Source organism: Nasonia vitripennis, chromosome 3 (assembly GCF_009193385.2).
Source record: "Nasonia vitripennis strain AsymCx chromosome 3, Nvit_psr_1.1, whole genome shotgun sequence".
In the NCBI taxonomy this organism is placed as follows: Eukaryota; Metazoa; Arthropoda; class Insecta; order Hymenoptera; family Pteromalidae; genus Nasonia; species Nasonia vitripennis.
The window spans coordinates 4,820,074-4,834,616 of record NC_045759.1 but is presented as its reverse complement, the minus strand read 5'-3'; the positions used below and the strand labels follow the sequence as shown (position 1 = coordinate 4,834,616).

General features: G+C 34.2%; 5 protein-coding genes across 9 annotated transcripts; 2 read left to right on the top strand and 3 right to left on the bottom strand.

The window, feature by feature from the left end:
- Positions 1–162: 162 nt before the first annotated feature.
- On the bottom strand, positions 163–6,555 carry LOC100120409. The gene is made up of 4 exons (XM_008212165.4): positions 6,148–6,555; positions 5,526–5,921; positions 5,335–5,418; positions 163–5,257 (listed from the first exon to the last, which is right to left on the bottom strand). Exons 1-4 carry the CDS (start codon positions 6,163–6,165, stop codon positions 3,413–3,415), a joined length of 2,343 nt encoding a protein of 780 aa, XP_008210387.1. The 5' UTR covers positions 6,166–6,555; the 3' UTR covers positions 163–3,412.
- Positions 6,414–7,742, top strand: LOC100120382 (adenylate kinase isoenzyme 6). 3 transcript variants are annotated; one of them, XM_032598042.1, is made up of 4 exons: positions 6,414–6,594; positions 6,756–7,068; positions 7,170–7,321; positions 7,387–7,742. In XM_032598042.1, the coding sequence occupies exons 2-4, from the start codon at positions 7,026–7,028 to the stop codon at positions 7,720–7,722; spliced, it is 531 nt and encodes a 176-aa protein (XP_032453933.1). In that variant the 5' UTR covers positions 6,414–6,594; positions 6,756–7,025; the 3' UTR covers positions 7,723–7,742. The 3 variants fall into 3 exon arrangements, with proteins under 3 accessions (XP_032453933.1, XP_001604028.1, XP_031782402.1); XM_031926542.2 differs by having other exon boundaries at positions 6,474–6,594; positions 6,750–7,068; XM_001603978.6 differs by having other exon boundaries at positions 6,446–7,068.
- Positions 7,736–9,032, bottom strand: LOC100678921 (iron-sulfur cluster co-chaperone protein HscB). The gene is made up of 3 exons (XM_003427244.5): positions 8,385–9,032; positions 8,050–8,306; positions 7,736–7,964 (listed from the first exon to the last, which is right to left on the bottom strand). The coding sequence occupies exons 1-3, from the start codon at positions 8,751–8,753 to the stop codon at positions 7,835–7,837; spliced, it is 756 nt and encodes a 251-aa protein (XP_003427292.1). The 5' UTR covers positions 8,754–9,032; the 3' UTR covers positions 7,736–7,834.
- A 309-nt stretch (positions 9,033–9,341) lies between these two features.
- Positions 9,342–10,690, top strand: LOC100116759. Its single transcript, XM_008212162.4, has 4 exons — positions 9,342–9,817; positions 9,893–10,097; positions 10,156–10,372; positions 10,442–10,690. The coding sequence occupies exons 1-4, from the start codon at positions 9,476–9,478 to the stop codon at positions 10,452–10,454; spliced, it is 777 nt and encodes a 258-aa protein (XP_008210384.1). The 5' UTR covers positions 9,342–9,475; the 3' UTR covers positions 10,455–10,690.
- Positions 10,266–14,404, bottom strand: LOC100678537 (mucosa-associated lymphoid tissue lymphoma translocation protein 1 homolog). Of its 3 annotated transcripts, XM_032598031.1 has the most exons (13): positions 14,208–14,401; positions 14,070–14,129; positions 13,333–13,683; positions 13,085–13,248; positions 12,821–13,010; positions 12,474–12,738; positions 12,314–12,406; positions 12,012–12,237; positions 11,749–11,932; positions 11,456–11,670; positions 11,296–11,394; positions 10,959–11,230; positions 10,281–10,883 (listed from the first exon to the last, which is right to left on the bottom strand). In XM_032598031.1, the coding sequence occupies exons 3-13, from the start codon at positions 13,467–13,469 to the stop codon at positions 10,770–10,772; spliced, it is 1,959 nt and encodes a 652-aa protein (XP_032453922.1). In that variant the 5' UTR covers positions 13,470–13,683; positions 14,070–14,129; positions 14,208–14,401; the 3' UTR covers positions 10,281–10,769. The 3 variants fall into 3 exon arrangements, with proteins under 3 accessions (XP_031782407.1, XP_032453922.1, XP_031782409.1); XM_031926547.2 differs by lacking the exon at positions 14,070–14,129 and having other exon boundaries at positions 10,266–10,883; positions 13,321–13,683; XM_031926549.2 differs by lacking the exon at positions 14,070–14,129 and having other exon boundaries at positions 14,208–14,404.
- Between the last annotated feature and the right edge of the window lie 139 nt (positions 14,405–14,543).

Here is a 14,543-nt window from a genome sequence, read left to right as displayed (position 1 = left end):
CTACTGCGCTAATGCGAGTGAAATCAAAATATGCAATCATAAAAATCGAGAGTTTCCGCGAGAGCAACGATTGAAATAAACGCGTCCAATAAATTCCTGCACACTTTCTAGATAGAGAAAGAGGAAATGTGCGTATCCGCAAAATGAGCAATAAGATCGGAGTTACAATTTGCAGTTCAGTTTTATTCAAAACAATCTCGCAATTTTTTGTAAATCAACAACATCACATTCCAAAAGTATAAGTATAAGAGTATATACGCAATGTTCTAGCCGAACGCAAAAAATAATAATGTATAAACCTTATGAAATTGGCGCACTACGTAACACTACATAGAATAACCTTACTCGTTTCGCTTGCGTTATACACTTGATTTTTATTACCTAATCGAAAGTAACAAAATCATAGTCGTTCTCGACTACTCTAATGTAAGCACGTGTATAATAATACCACCTGCATTTTTCAAAAATGCCAGAAAATATTGTCATACATTTCTTTCTTATAGCACATTAAGCTTCTACTGAATTTACATCTTTGTTGCATCTTTTCCATAAATGCTTTGCTTTTGTTTATATACCGAAGACATATACTTATAGTCGAAGATTCGAGTAAACGTATCTTCAACGAGTATCGTTCAACGAAACTTGTACTTATTATGCTAAACGTTGCGAGGGAGAATCTTGTTGAATCTGCGTAGCAGGAATCCAAGCTTTTATGTATTCCGTATAATTATAATAATTTATTATACTTTAAATCATTAAAAGTTTTGATTATATGAATTTCAACTCATGCTTATCTTCCTTATTCATTAAAATCAATAAACGTATAGTTTACCAACAATTACGATACAATACTTTATGCTGCGAGTGTATTTTGCACAAACTCCGTATCATGAATAAGTATTCAGTGGCAAAAAATTGAAATAACATTGATAAAATATTTTTGATTGTTGCAAGAAAAGTGCAATTTCTTTAAAAACTCATACTAAAGTTGAGATCAAAATTGTTAGAGTCGATTAATAGAGATAGCGGAGCGACGTGATATATCTCGTTATGATTTACAGCTATTATGTTTCGCAAATTTTTACAATTTTTCAACGCTTTCTCTTTTCTAGGCGATAAACGCAGTTATATCACGAAATATAATAAATTGCTTATAGGTCTTAGTCATCGTTAGAGACTTCAATTTTGCGAAAAGGAAAATTCGTCTGCCAAATACTTCACATTTAGTCATGCCCGAACTTTGTAGAACAGTATATAAACGTATAAGCGAGATGTAATAACACTTATTGAATATCCATGGTGTATATATGTACATTCACTTAAAATTATTGCTACTACATTATTTAACGAAAAATCATGCTACCACTATTATTTTTCGTTATCAAAATGACCTAACTATTATGAACAGCAATGTTTTTTCTCTTAGTATTTTTCTTTCTTTTGGCAAACGTATATTATCGGTGCCTAATATTCGGAGAATCCGACGAGAGAATAATAATAATTACAATTGTGCATATAAAACTTCGACGATCTATCTAACATACAAAAATATAGCAAAATAGTTGACATCTTTCCTAAATAAAACTATCGGGTTAAATTCTCTATGTAAAACTTTGTAGGTATATATATATGCATTATGTACACAAATTCTCGTATACGATATACGGTTTTCATTTGTAGAAACAAACGGTACTATCTAAAAAAATTATTCCTAAAGTACTATTCTCGCGTCGAATCCGGCAGAATTAGGCTCCGAAAACAATTTAATTAGACGTGACGTATATATACACATACATAATGTATACATTATGCTGCGAAATTTCAGAATCGCTCTACACGGTCAGGTTATTAGAATAATAATACTCCATTCAATGATCGCCGTATAAAATTAGACGAACTTGTCGCCAGTGACATATCTACGCTATCGACTCTTTATCATAGCCTTTGTAATCATTGTGAAACATGTATTTTATCTAAAAACTTCTTACTATTGAACTGTAGCAAATGTTCTTTCTTTTTGTTACTTTGAATATAGAAACTATTTATATCTTTCTAATTTTGTGTATAAAATTAAGACTCTTTCGACAAGCAAAGTACCTCTATAGTTTTTGTATATAATAGAACGCAAGAGATGCGTAAAAAGTAAAACCAGATTCACTAAGTCGTGATGCGATGTTTCGTTTGAAGATTTACATTTCTCTTACACACAAGTGTAAGTTGCGACTAGGAATTCGGGTAAGTTGCATTGACGCAAACGATAATTTGTTTACATCGATAATAATAGATAGGTACATATTTTTGTTCGCCATATATTTTATAATTATCTTGTTGGAGTCACGTAAATTTAAGCGATAGATTTGAAGCAACGGATTCGTAAGTTCTCTTTACTGAAAAGCATTACAACTTTAAGCAAACCTTTGTAAATTTATTATTTCACTTTTTATTTTATAATACCAAAGCACGAATACAGTTTGAGTAGTATTGAATAGAAATCGATTAATATACAGTTTCTGGTGGAAATATGTAAATTATAAAGAAGGTCGACATTAAAATCATGGTTTTTGGATTGCATCGATATATATATATATATTTACAACTTTGTATATGAAACAAAATCACATCATACAAAAGCTCTATTTTTATTTCCACCAGCATTTAAAAATTCAATTGCTTGTTTTTTCGTTCAAAAGTCTTGAATAAACAAATCCTTTTCTTCAAGAAACTTACAATATCACGTTAGTAGTCATATATTTTGTCGTTTTAAGAAAGAATAGATACATCTATTCCAAAGACGAGGTATTGTGTTTCATCATTTCTAGATATGTTTTACAAAAAAATAAATACAACTTTTTTGGATTGCAACTAAAAGACGCTCACTTGAGCACCTAAAAAGAACTTTGCTATATACAAAGAACGAATCTTTACCTTTAATGCATTAGGAAGGTGTGTTAAATATTACACTTTATTCTTATTTTATAAGATTTTGCCAGAGCAAACGGCCTTTGTGATGTAAACAATTAAGAAAAGTTTAAAGTAAATTTTGTAAGAGAAATCTACTTTTATTGCACAAAAAAAAATAATTTACCTTATCGATGTTTAGGCCGATCGAAAAATTTTTTCAAACGTTTATCAAAGAGATAACACCTTGTATCCCAGAAAAATCTCAAACAGGTCTTAGAAGCCATTGTTCTAGAATACTTTTTCAATCGCAATCAGACATGCACCTCTCTCTCAGTTCTAAAGAAGTGAACCAGTTCTGGGTCTACCAAAAAAAAAAAAAAAACAAGCCCGCTTGATTCTTAGCCCGATTCGTAAATATATCAAATTTGAAAATCATTGCAAAGCACAAAATGATAAAATCGACTCGACATTACACATTGGAAGCCAACATCTCTAAAAATAAATGTCATCACTACGTTTTAGCGTGAAAGCTCTTTCGCTTCTGTTCCTGCCTGTACTGCTCTATAGTCATCATACCGATGTCGGCCAAGTTATCGGACTGCTGCAGTTTCGTTGAGTCGAGGCTGGCCGCCAGTTTCAGATAAGTCTCCTCCATTTCCTTCGTTATGTTGGCTTGATAGCTCTCGTAGTCCAGGGTGAGCTTGTGCTCGTCGTCGCTGGAGCCTTCGAAAGTCATGAGATCGGACAACGGTTGAGGCTGACTTTCCTGAGCCTGGAGCAGAGCCGTAGTCTGGGAGTCGGGTTGCGGGGGTGGCCTCTTAGCTGCCTTCGAATCGTCACCCAAGAGCGGCTCCTGCGACGAAACGTCCTCGCAGTCGGTTGTCTGAGCCCCAACAGCCTGAGGATGGCAGTCCGTAGACAGAGTGTCGACCCACTGGGCGACCCTCTGTAGGTGGTTATTATCGTGAAGGGTGTTGCAAGGTGCGACGGTGGAGCTCTCCTCGCTGCTGATCGAGGCGGATCTGCCGGACCGGGAAGACTTGGCGAGGTGAACCAGGGCTGTGTTGGGTCTGCTACATCCGCTAGTGTACAAAACCGTTTGATAGGCACCGGCGTTGTCGAGGAGGATGTTCTTCGAGCCGGGCGTCACTCTCATGAGGCAGTTCCTCGGACCAGAGAGCTTCGGTTCCTGCCTGACGGCAGCTGTCGTCGTCGTCTTGGAGGTCGTTTGGTTGGTGACGAGGTCACTCGAGAGACTGGACGGATCCGAAGAGGATATGAGAACGCTGTCGCCGCTGAAGCTCGGACTAGTCGTCGGCTCCGTCTTCGTCGTCTCGATTTCATTTCTCACGTCATCCGAGCTTTTCACCTCGATCACCGTCAATCGAGCCGGCTTCTCGGAGATGTTTTTGCTTTTGCTGCTTCTGCTCCTACTGCTGCTTCCGATACTGCTAGTCTTACTGTTTCTCCAGACTCGCTCGTTTATCACCTCGAGCTGTATATCGCTTTCCTTCGCGTTCAACATAGCTTTGGAGTTTATCAAACCGTTCTTCCACAGTCGCTCGTTTATCATATCTATTTTGGCCTGCTCTTGGTCGATGCTCTTCGTCTCCTTTGTTAATTTATTCATATTGTTTAAGCTAGGTTGGGCTTCGATTCTATCTTCGTTCGTTAATCTTGACTTATCGCTTAAATTGGCTTCGTTCGTTTCGCACTTGTATCTACTAGAATTTTTCAAATTCAAGTTATTTTTGGCATTAGAAATATAGCGATTGTATTTCTTCGAAGTCTCGCCATTTGCGTTGTATTTAACTTCCGTCGCTTCGTTGATGCAGTGGAAAGTAGCACGCTTTGCGTTTAGATCGTTCAACTGAGTGTTCAATTTATTACGATTAGAGCCTGTTTCGCCAACGTCCAACTGTCGAAATTCCTTGTTACCGTTTCTCACATTTCTAAAATCGTTGCGATCGTTGAAATCGCTGAAATAATCTTTCGTACTAAGAAGCCTATCGTTATCCTGCTCGAAAGTAGTTTGACTTTCGGTGTCGACCTTCAAAACGCTTCTGTGACATGTACAAGTGTTACAATGCCTGGCGAAAATTCTCTCCTTCTCTCTATCTTCTAGAACTTTAGCCATGATTGCTGCTGAAACCATGTCTACAGGAGGTTTGGACTCATCGTCGCTGTGATCATCTTGCTTATCAATTACTGGCTTTGCTACATTGTAAACCATAGCAGTTGGAGGAAAGGTAGATATTGGAACTGTTATACTTCTTACTTCGCTACTCGGCATCTCACTAATACGGGTTTTTTGTGCAACATACGTTCTCACCTTTGCCTGGACCTCGGAAGGTAGCTGAAAATATATTTTTAGTTTCGTAAAAGTCAATAAGCAAAATTATTGAAATTTGCCAAAAAAGCTTGTTTACTAACTGATTCATATTTTTGCCCAACAAAATTCGATGGCTTGCATTGCAGCAATTGAATGGCCAAATTCACATCATTCCTGTATTTTTCCTATGAAAGTAGATTCGTTATTCAATAACTGTACCATGCATAACAGTAAATATAACTGCGCTGTACGAGAACTATTGAGTATAAATTAAAGCACGTTATCAACTTACGTTATCTTGAGTTAATCTGTGAATTGTATAATTAGCATCAGCCAATCTGTGGGACAGAGTAGCTATGTCCTTGGTAAAGGCACCTTTCTCAGTCTCACATTTGTCAACAATCCTCAACAGCTTGTCTTCAAGATTCTGATTGACTTTTTGCACTCGCTTGTGTGCCTCATATAGCCTTGTGTATTTATCCTGCCATATAAGCACTTCCTCCTTGAGCGAGGCCATCTCTCCATTAGGGAACTTTTCAGCTTCGTTCAAAAATTGCGTCTCCATTGTTACAATGTGATTGTCCCTTTCAACCAGACATTGACGTAGATTTTCTATTTCCACATGCAGGTGCATATCATTGTGCCTCTGCTCATTTTTGTTACACTGCTTGCATATGCAGCCGCATTCCTGCAATAAAAACAAATAAATCCTTTGTTAGTGTCCACGAATGTCATCAACAATGTACCCTTGCTCATTTGCATTGTTGCAAGCATTATTAAACGATTGCCAAATGTAAATAGACCAAGGACTCGATTTGAAAGGAAAAAAGTAAACTTTTTTTCCCAGCTGTTTGCTGCTACGACATCACCAGCTTATAATCGAATCAGAAATGACGAAATAAAATGATGCTCACCTTGCACTTATCTGCCATAATAAATTTTGATTCCGAAAGGAAAAATAAAAGCGGAGAAATAATATAGAATAACAGTGGGTCGCTGGCGCTTAAGCCTCATAACCCTATTAGATGTGTATTTTCCGCGAGTAATTCACGACAGCGCGTATATATATCGTCGCGGCAGCTATCGCAGGAAATCCCTCTTCCACATTATACAAATGCCCGAGTCTGCAGAGTAGCAGCAGTTCCTCGATGCCCCGTCATCTCTCTTTTTTTCCTTCTCCCTCCTCTGCACAACGCAGAGCAGAAGCCTCTCGTCGGAGTTTTGCAACAATAATATAGTGTTCCCGTCGATGAATTATAAACTCGCCGAGTAGACTGCACAATGGATGTTGTCACACTCGGACCGTCGTTCTCGCTTATACTGATGCTCTCTCGTCGTCTGCCAGCTATTGGCATATACAGGTACACACACCGCGGAGAGAGCGATGCATATACACGCGCATAGCTCTGGCATTGCTTGCATGGCTGTGTGCGCGGATATTGATGATTTTCGCGCGATTCGGCTGGAAATTCGATTTTGGCCGACAAAAGGGTGATGCATCTATAATTGTATGCAGTTTCAGAATCGGGAAATAATTCCTTATTTGCATCAGTCCACGGTTATGGGTTTCGGCGACTCGACGTGAAAATTTGTAAAGTACCGTACCTTTAAAAGTGACGTCACGCTCGTGAACACATGGACTCATTATGTATATATATGTACCTACCTTGAAGCGCCGAAGAAATACAGCTTGATATAACCTCTACGAACTGACCAACAATATACAACTCGGTCCGCATGTGCACCCTCAAATTTTCAAACAATTGGAGTTGCATTCTATTATTTTAGAAAAATGAGTAACAGTAGTCGAAAATTACCAAATATTCTAGTTACTGGTAATTTTTTTTTAAATCTTTTTTCTTCTTTATAAAACTAAAGTCGTTTATTTGGATTATAGTTAACAAATTTAATGAATCAATTTTTATTTGCATTTTAGGCACCCCTGGTGTTGGTAAAAGTGAACTGTCACGATTATTGGCAGAGCGGACTGGATTTGGTTGGTTGGACGTGAGCAAATTAGCTATAGAACATAAATGTTTGGAGTCCTTTGACGAGGAATATCAGTGCCCTGTTTTGGATGAGGATAAGGTAATTTGTTTTCATTAATAAAAAAAAAAGGTAATCAATAAATTTGCTAATTGCACATTTCTCAGCTCTTAGATTTAATGGAACCGATGATGGCAGAGGGAGGAAAAATTGTTGATTACCATGGAACAGATTTTTTCCCAGAAAGATGGTTTGACATTGTATTTGTTTTGAGGACTAATAACACAATTTTATACGATCGCCTTGTAGCTAGAGGCTACAGTGGCAAAAAACTAGAAGATAATATTGACTGTGAAATATTTCAAACACTTTTGATAGAAGCAAAAGAATCGTACAAAGAAGAAATAGTTCATGAACTACAAAGTAACATACCTGAACAGACCATAGATAATGTGAACAGGATATGTCAATGGATAGAACAGTGGAAATTAGATAATCAATAAATTAGATTTTATATAAACTATATGAAAACGTGCCTTCTTATTATCACAAGTTGTTAAATTAACAAAGTTCTATCATACATATTTACAATTTTTCATCTGCAACAATTTTAACTCATTCTACTATACCTAAATCTTGTTTCAACTTTTTTAATCTGTTATCAATGCTCGTATAATATTTCATTCTTATCAACAGCTTCTTGGCTTGATCAATATCGTTATTAGAGAAGGCAGTTGATATTTGCCTGAAAGTAATCATTGTAATTGTTAGTGTTATAAAATTTTAATCTTAGAGCCACTTAACTATATTTGAAACAAGTTTTATCATACTTAGTCAAGACAGCTAATGTTTCTCGGTTTTTTTGTAAAAGCATCAGTGCTTTTTCTTTACTTTCGAAAGCTTCTTCTACTTCTTCATTTATTTCCATAACTTCCATTAAAAATTCTGGATCCAAACTTGTTGTTCCTTCCGGTATGGACACATTGTGCAATTTGAGCATATATAAACCTCTGTCTAAGGGATGAAGTAGAGTATTGTACGCTTTATTGACTAGAGAAGACAGATTTTCAGAAATTTCTTTTTCTTTCTAAAATAAAAAAAAAGTTAAACCTTATTAGAATGCGAGTGTCTAATTTTAAAATCACAAAAATAAATTTATTATTACATCAGACTTTTGTCCAAATTTGTCTGGATGTAAAAGAGTCTGCAACTGTCTGTATTTTTTCTGAATATCTTCCACAACGACGTCAAACGTTTTTTCAACTCCAATAATATCAAAATAATCTATATCCTTTGGAAGTTTTTGCAGTGCTTTACATTTTGTGCAAAAGAGTTCAGATTTATGAGGAAAATCACATTGCCAACACTTAGAAGGACAGTCACTGAATTTCAAAAAATTTCCGTTCTGAGAAATGGGCAGGTTTTTCTTCAATATTTCACGAAAATTATCATTATTGAATCCACCTTTGCTTGACAGAAGCCTCAAGTCCCTTCTGAGCGAAATCGTTAGTACACGAACACATTGGAAATTCATGATTAATCACCAATGTCATAACCAGCACTAAAGTTTATGTAATGCAAAATTATACTTTTATATTACTAATATGTATATCCACTTAAAATAATGCTGATGAGTATCTGAAATCTATAGAATGACGATCGGTCATTCACAACACTGGCCGCTGTTTTAGATAACAAGGCAGAGTTGATATTGTCCAAGGCTGCAGTGGCGAATTCATATATTAAATTTCATTGGCTCGGCCATCTTTAGTTCGACGCAGACGGATGTGATTTTATCATGATGGTGACTTCCGCCTTCGAACCTTAAAATGTTTGGCGGTATTTCAAATATTTAATCGGGCTTAAAATTGGCTAAAAATTATGTTATTTACCTATCTGAATTTCAGCATATAAGAATAATACGTTTAATATTAAGAATTATGATTTAGAGTATATATACGTACAAAAATAATAATGTTATTAATTAGATTTTACCTATTTATTTATTTATTTATTTATTTATTAACTGAAAAGAATCAATGAAATATTTTTATGATATCGCAAGTTTAATCATTTATACTTCTATAATTAAAAGCACCACCTCTTCAAAATAAAAGTGCAAGATAGTGTGGTATATATGTATGTACTATATACATATATATATATACAAATTCAATGTTTCTGCAGTATAAGAGCATTGAGGTTAGGAACGCCGCAACTCAAGCGGCGAATGAAGTTTATTAACATTTTTTTGCAATGTTACTTAAAGGGTTTCAACAAACCATTCTTCAAATAAATTCAAATTATTTGAGTGTGGTTATTAGATCAAAAAGTACTAAATCAATTATAAGTAATTGTCTTGCTAGAAGAACTAAACTTTTAAGAAGGATAACGTCTTCACAGAGTATATTACAATGTAGAAAAAATCATAATGATGCACCAAATGAGGTGCGACTTCCAGCCTTAACCGACGATGCACCTGTAATATGGCCAAGTTTTTTTAGAACTTTAAGTAACTTTATTCAATGTAATTTTGTTATAAAACCTTATATGGATAATGACTTTAATTTACCTGATTTTCTTGATGGTACTAAACAAGTAAGTTAGAATCTAAGTGAACTGATTCCCCTATGTAATTTCAATAATTTCATCTCTATTGATTTTCATTTCCAGGCATTGTCTGTAGTTTCTAGTGCTTTGGCAAGAGAAGATTATGATAGTATTCAAGATTTAGTCGATAAAGAGACTCTTGCAAAAACAAGGCAAAAAATTAGCACATTGACTGCAGAACAGAAACAGTTAATTGAAATTCACAAAGATGATATTTATTTAACCTTTCCTTACCAAGTTGGAATAATGTTTGATAATGATGACAAAGGTATAAATAAACACAGTTTTTAGTTTTCTTGTAACTTACATATTGTTTAATTTTGTAGCCAATCAAAGATTTGTAGAAATAATGGTTATATTTCACTCTTTACGTGGTCTGAAAAGGATGAGGGCAGAAAATAAAGAGCCTCCATTAAATATGGGGCTACTACCAGAGTACCAAAAACTCATGTTTATTTGTAATTATCGATTTATTCGTGAATACACAAAAGGCGTAGAATCTTCCTGGACAGTCAACCTGATCAATCACTTCATGCCTGTTAAGTAAGAAAAACTGTGTATCTATATCATACTCAATACTTTTCAAATATAATATAACAATTTTTTTTTCAGCTTAAGTAAATAAATTTGATCTCATCTCATAAGTAAGATTATTTTTGTAGAGATCATTTTGTTTATTTGTCAACGACAAAATGTTATTAGGAGCATTTTTGCAATGTGTCCATCTTTCAGACATAAATTGTTGATTATATAATTTTTAATATTCAAAAATGCTGTGACATTACTCACAAGATATATTCAAATATATTTATTGTTAATAAAAACATGATTTTTTCAATATAAGTCAACATGTCTTATAAATATTTAACATTCAAATCAAAATTCTCAATTGCGCTTTTTCTGTTAATTTTTAGAATATAAAAATATCAAATAAGAATTTTTATGCGTTAACTTGATTCAATCTGTATAAGAAAGTAGGTACAAGCTCATTTATTTCTAATAATGTTGCACCCACAGGAACTCCATTATCCAATAGAGATATTACAAGTGGTCCCTGAAACGAAAAATTATAAAAAAAATCTTGTAGAGAAATTTTACATACTACGACATATTTAGAGTTTTCCATCACCTCATTAGTTTCAGGACTCTGAAACCAGCACTTATTTTTACTCGCACATTTGAATAAATTGTTGCGTTTTGTATGCACAGAATTGAAAAAATTAACTTCCCATTTATCATCTAGATCAATAACTGAAATTTGAATACAATTGAGACATGGCTTTGCATACTGCGAAATCTTTGCTTTGCATTTTACTCCAGTTTGCTGGAAATTAATATCTATAACTTTGTTTGAAAATTTAATCAATTTTTCTAGCTGGACAATTGAGTGAGGTAATGCACCTGAAATTATAGAAAAAAATTTTTAATTTCTACAATTCACAATAAATTTCAATAAAAATTATTACTTTGAACAATACTGTCCGTTAGTTTATAAGGCTTAGTGACTGTAGTTGCAAACATAGGAATTTGTTTTCGTTCTGCCCCTTTAAACCATGTGTCAATAGCTGCAATCAAATTTAAGTTAATCATTGGTTCAATTATTACAATTAGCTATATGAAACTTACATTTTCCAACTTGTTCAAATAATTTAGTGACAGGAATATTTTCATCCAAATATTTACACAAATGTGTAGCATAAAGTCCATAATCCTTTCCCATCCTTTCATAACTAGGTCTGTAACATGATGTAGAATATGCTTGCAGTAAATTCCTTAAATTTTTTTGTCCCTTATATGTATTTATAGATGGTATTTCTCCGTGAATTTCGGGATTGAATTCTCTAAATTATAAGAATTCAAAAAGTAAGTTTGTTATATCATTCATATGGTTGTGAGAAAAATACAAATTTTAATCTCACATAGGTGGTATAGTTTGACACATATCTAAAATAACAACTAGCAGAGCAGGATCATTTTGGAGGGCAACTGATAGTAATTCACTTTCACAAATCGCATCTTTCCTTAAATAATTTGTTGGTGAATCAATAGAGAGCATATAGTTTTCCTGCATTTTAAAACCATGACCAGCAAAGTAGAACAAACCTAGAGCATTTATACAAAAATTTTTTTAATTCAATTCAACCCTGATACTTAGTGAAATTCTTTTAGATTTATTAACAACCGTATGTTCCTTCAACTAAAGAATCTGAGAATATTTTTATAGCATTTTTCATCTGTAGGAGTGTCAAATTAGTTAGACAAATAGTAGTGAATCCCAAACCATCTAAAATTTTTGCTACTTTTGCAACATCATTTTTTGGAGTTCTCAGTATCTCCTGATTATCATAATTTTCATTAGCAATGAGTAAGGCCACCTTTGCTACAGCCTTTTGACGAGGTAGTTCCATCTTAAATAAGATACAATTAATAAAGATATTCAGATTTCAGTGATTGAAAAGCTATTATTTGAAAAAGATCTCATACCAAGACTGTACTATGTTGTGTGTACTTTTCACTAATACCATTGAATATGTGGCAATAGTATTTTCCTTCATCTTTAGCAGTAAATTTTTCAATCTAAAAAATTTCTAAATGAATATATGTAATATTGCAGTATTAACGAATAATACAATTAAATAAATACCATTAATATACTTGAAGTTTGATAATCCAATCTATCATTATTTCTATACCATTGATATTGTGGACTAGGGTGGCTAGTAGCTTCACAACACAAAACTAAGTTATCTCCTTCTTTTATTTCTAAGTATACTTGTGGTTGTTTTTCTATAATTACTGAGGTTGGCTTCAAACTTACATGCAGAGGTCTGCTAAATATTTCTGATAGCTTCTCCCCCTTAAGATTTATTTGGTAAACTTTACACCTATATGAACCTTGTTGTGATGTACTATAAATGTTATAACATTGAATTAAACAATTATTGAACCACTAAAATGATTAGAAAGAAATTCATAAAATCCTATTCTTACGATGTCATAAGAATATTTAATTCTTCAGAAGTTTCTCCTTCCAATCTCACATCTTCATGATACCATTGATAATTTGGAGGTGGCAACCCGTATGCCCTGCATATGAGACGTACTTTATTTCTAAGAGATACACACAAATCTTCAGAAGGCAAAGTCTCTTCATCGGGATGCGTAATAATTCTTACAGGATCTATCAAGTATAGAAATATTTTCATGATAAAAACAATATCATTTTATTTAAAATTTTATATCTGTTACATTTACCTGGTGTATGTAAAATAGCTAATATTTTTAATAAATTACAATCTTCCAATAGCATAGAAAGAATTCCTACTGTACACAGCCTTATATTTAATTCTACTAGCAATTTACTAGCTGGAGTGTCATTTGTCGAACCATTGTTGTCTTCCAATCCATTTACCCATGCGCTGTTTTAAATAATAATTAAAACATTATATTAACGTTTATATTTTTTCTATATATAAGAATTTAAGAAAAACCTGTTGTCATACTGAGAGTAATCAAGTTTCTCAGAGACATAAATTGCCAAAGTTCTCCAACTGTCATCTCTGTTGAGTTCTGCTACCAAATCTTTGTATACATCTAGCGGTAGATGCTCAATGCTCAGATCTTCAGTAAACTTCAACATCGTGATGAATCCGATTGTCAACTATAATGCTTGCATATAAAAAAGCATAATAAACATCACCTTAAAGGTATTTTATACGAAATTCGTTAGGTAGAGCTAGTGGAAGGCTTCTGTTATTAATACACCACATTGTACTGATCACTTCCTCATAGTCTTGTTTATTTGGCAGAATTTTCCTTTAAGCTGCATTTTCAACAAAGCACTGGATGGATTTCTAAGAAAAAAGAAAAACAGACAATTTGAAAGACGCATTTTCACTGTACTTTTTGGAAACGTTTTACTCTTTCTAATTATTTCATATGCCTATGAAAAAAATAAAAAAATATTTAGAATTTTTCAAAATTTATCATATTCTGTTTTCAATTATTAACGCTCTTTTTATCTTTTAGCTAATAATTGTTTAAATACGAGTCGTTAACAATTAAATCCAGCAATTAAACAATGAAATTATTCTAATTATTTTTTTTAATTCTACGATCTCGCCGTTGAAAAAAAAATCTAATGATAACCGCGTCAGCTACACTCGACTTTCAACCATAAATGAAATCGAATTAGGTTGAAAAAAGTAAAATTCCAGTCCTAAAGAAAAAGTCTCCCAACAATTTCAAGCTTTATATCCAAAATTGCCAAGCAACAATCATCTCCAACGGCGCAATAAATCTGAAAATACCCATAGCTATAGGTATATATAGGAATAGCCCACGATGAAGGGGATACAATATCCCATCCCATAAGTACCATACGCTCCCGCATCAAGGAATATACGGGCTGCACGTGAAAGTGGCCATTTTTTACAAGTCTTCTCTCTCTCTCTCTCTTTCTCCAGCGCGCTTTCCTCGGACCGTGCGAGTATACACCATCCAACATGAAGCGCAGAGTGAAAAGGAACGAAATTGTATATATATTTTACGAGAGCGCTCGCAGTCAGAGCGAGAAAGACGTCGCTTTGCGCAGCGTGAGAGAAGAGTAGAGCAGCAGCAGCAGCAGCAGCAGCACCGTCGCGCGCTCGTTTTCTCAGTTTCTCTTCGTGTAGCTGCGCGCAGAGCAGAGGCCAGAGAGCGTATAGCTGGCTCA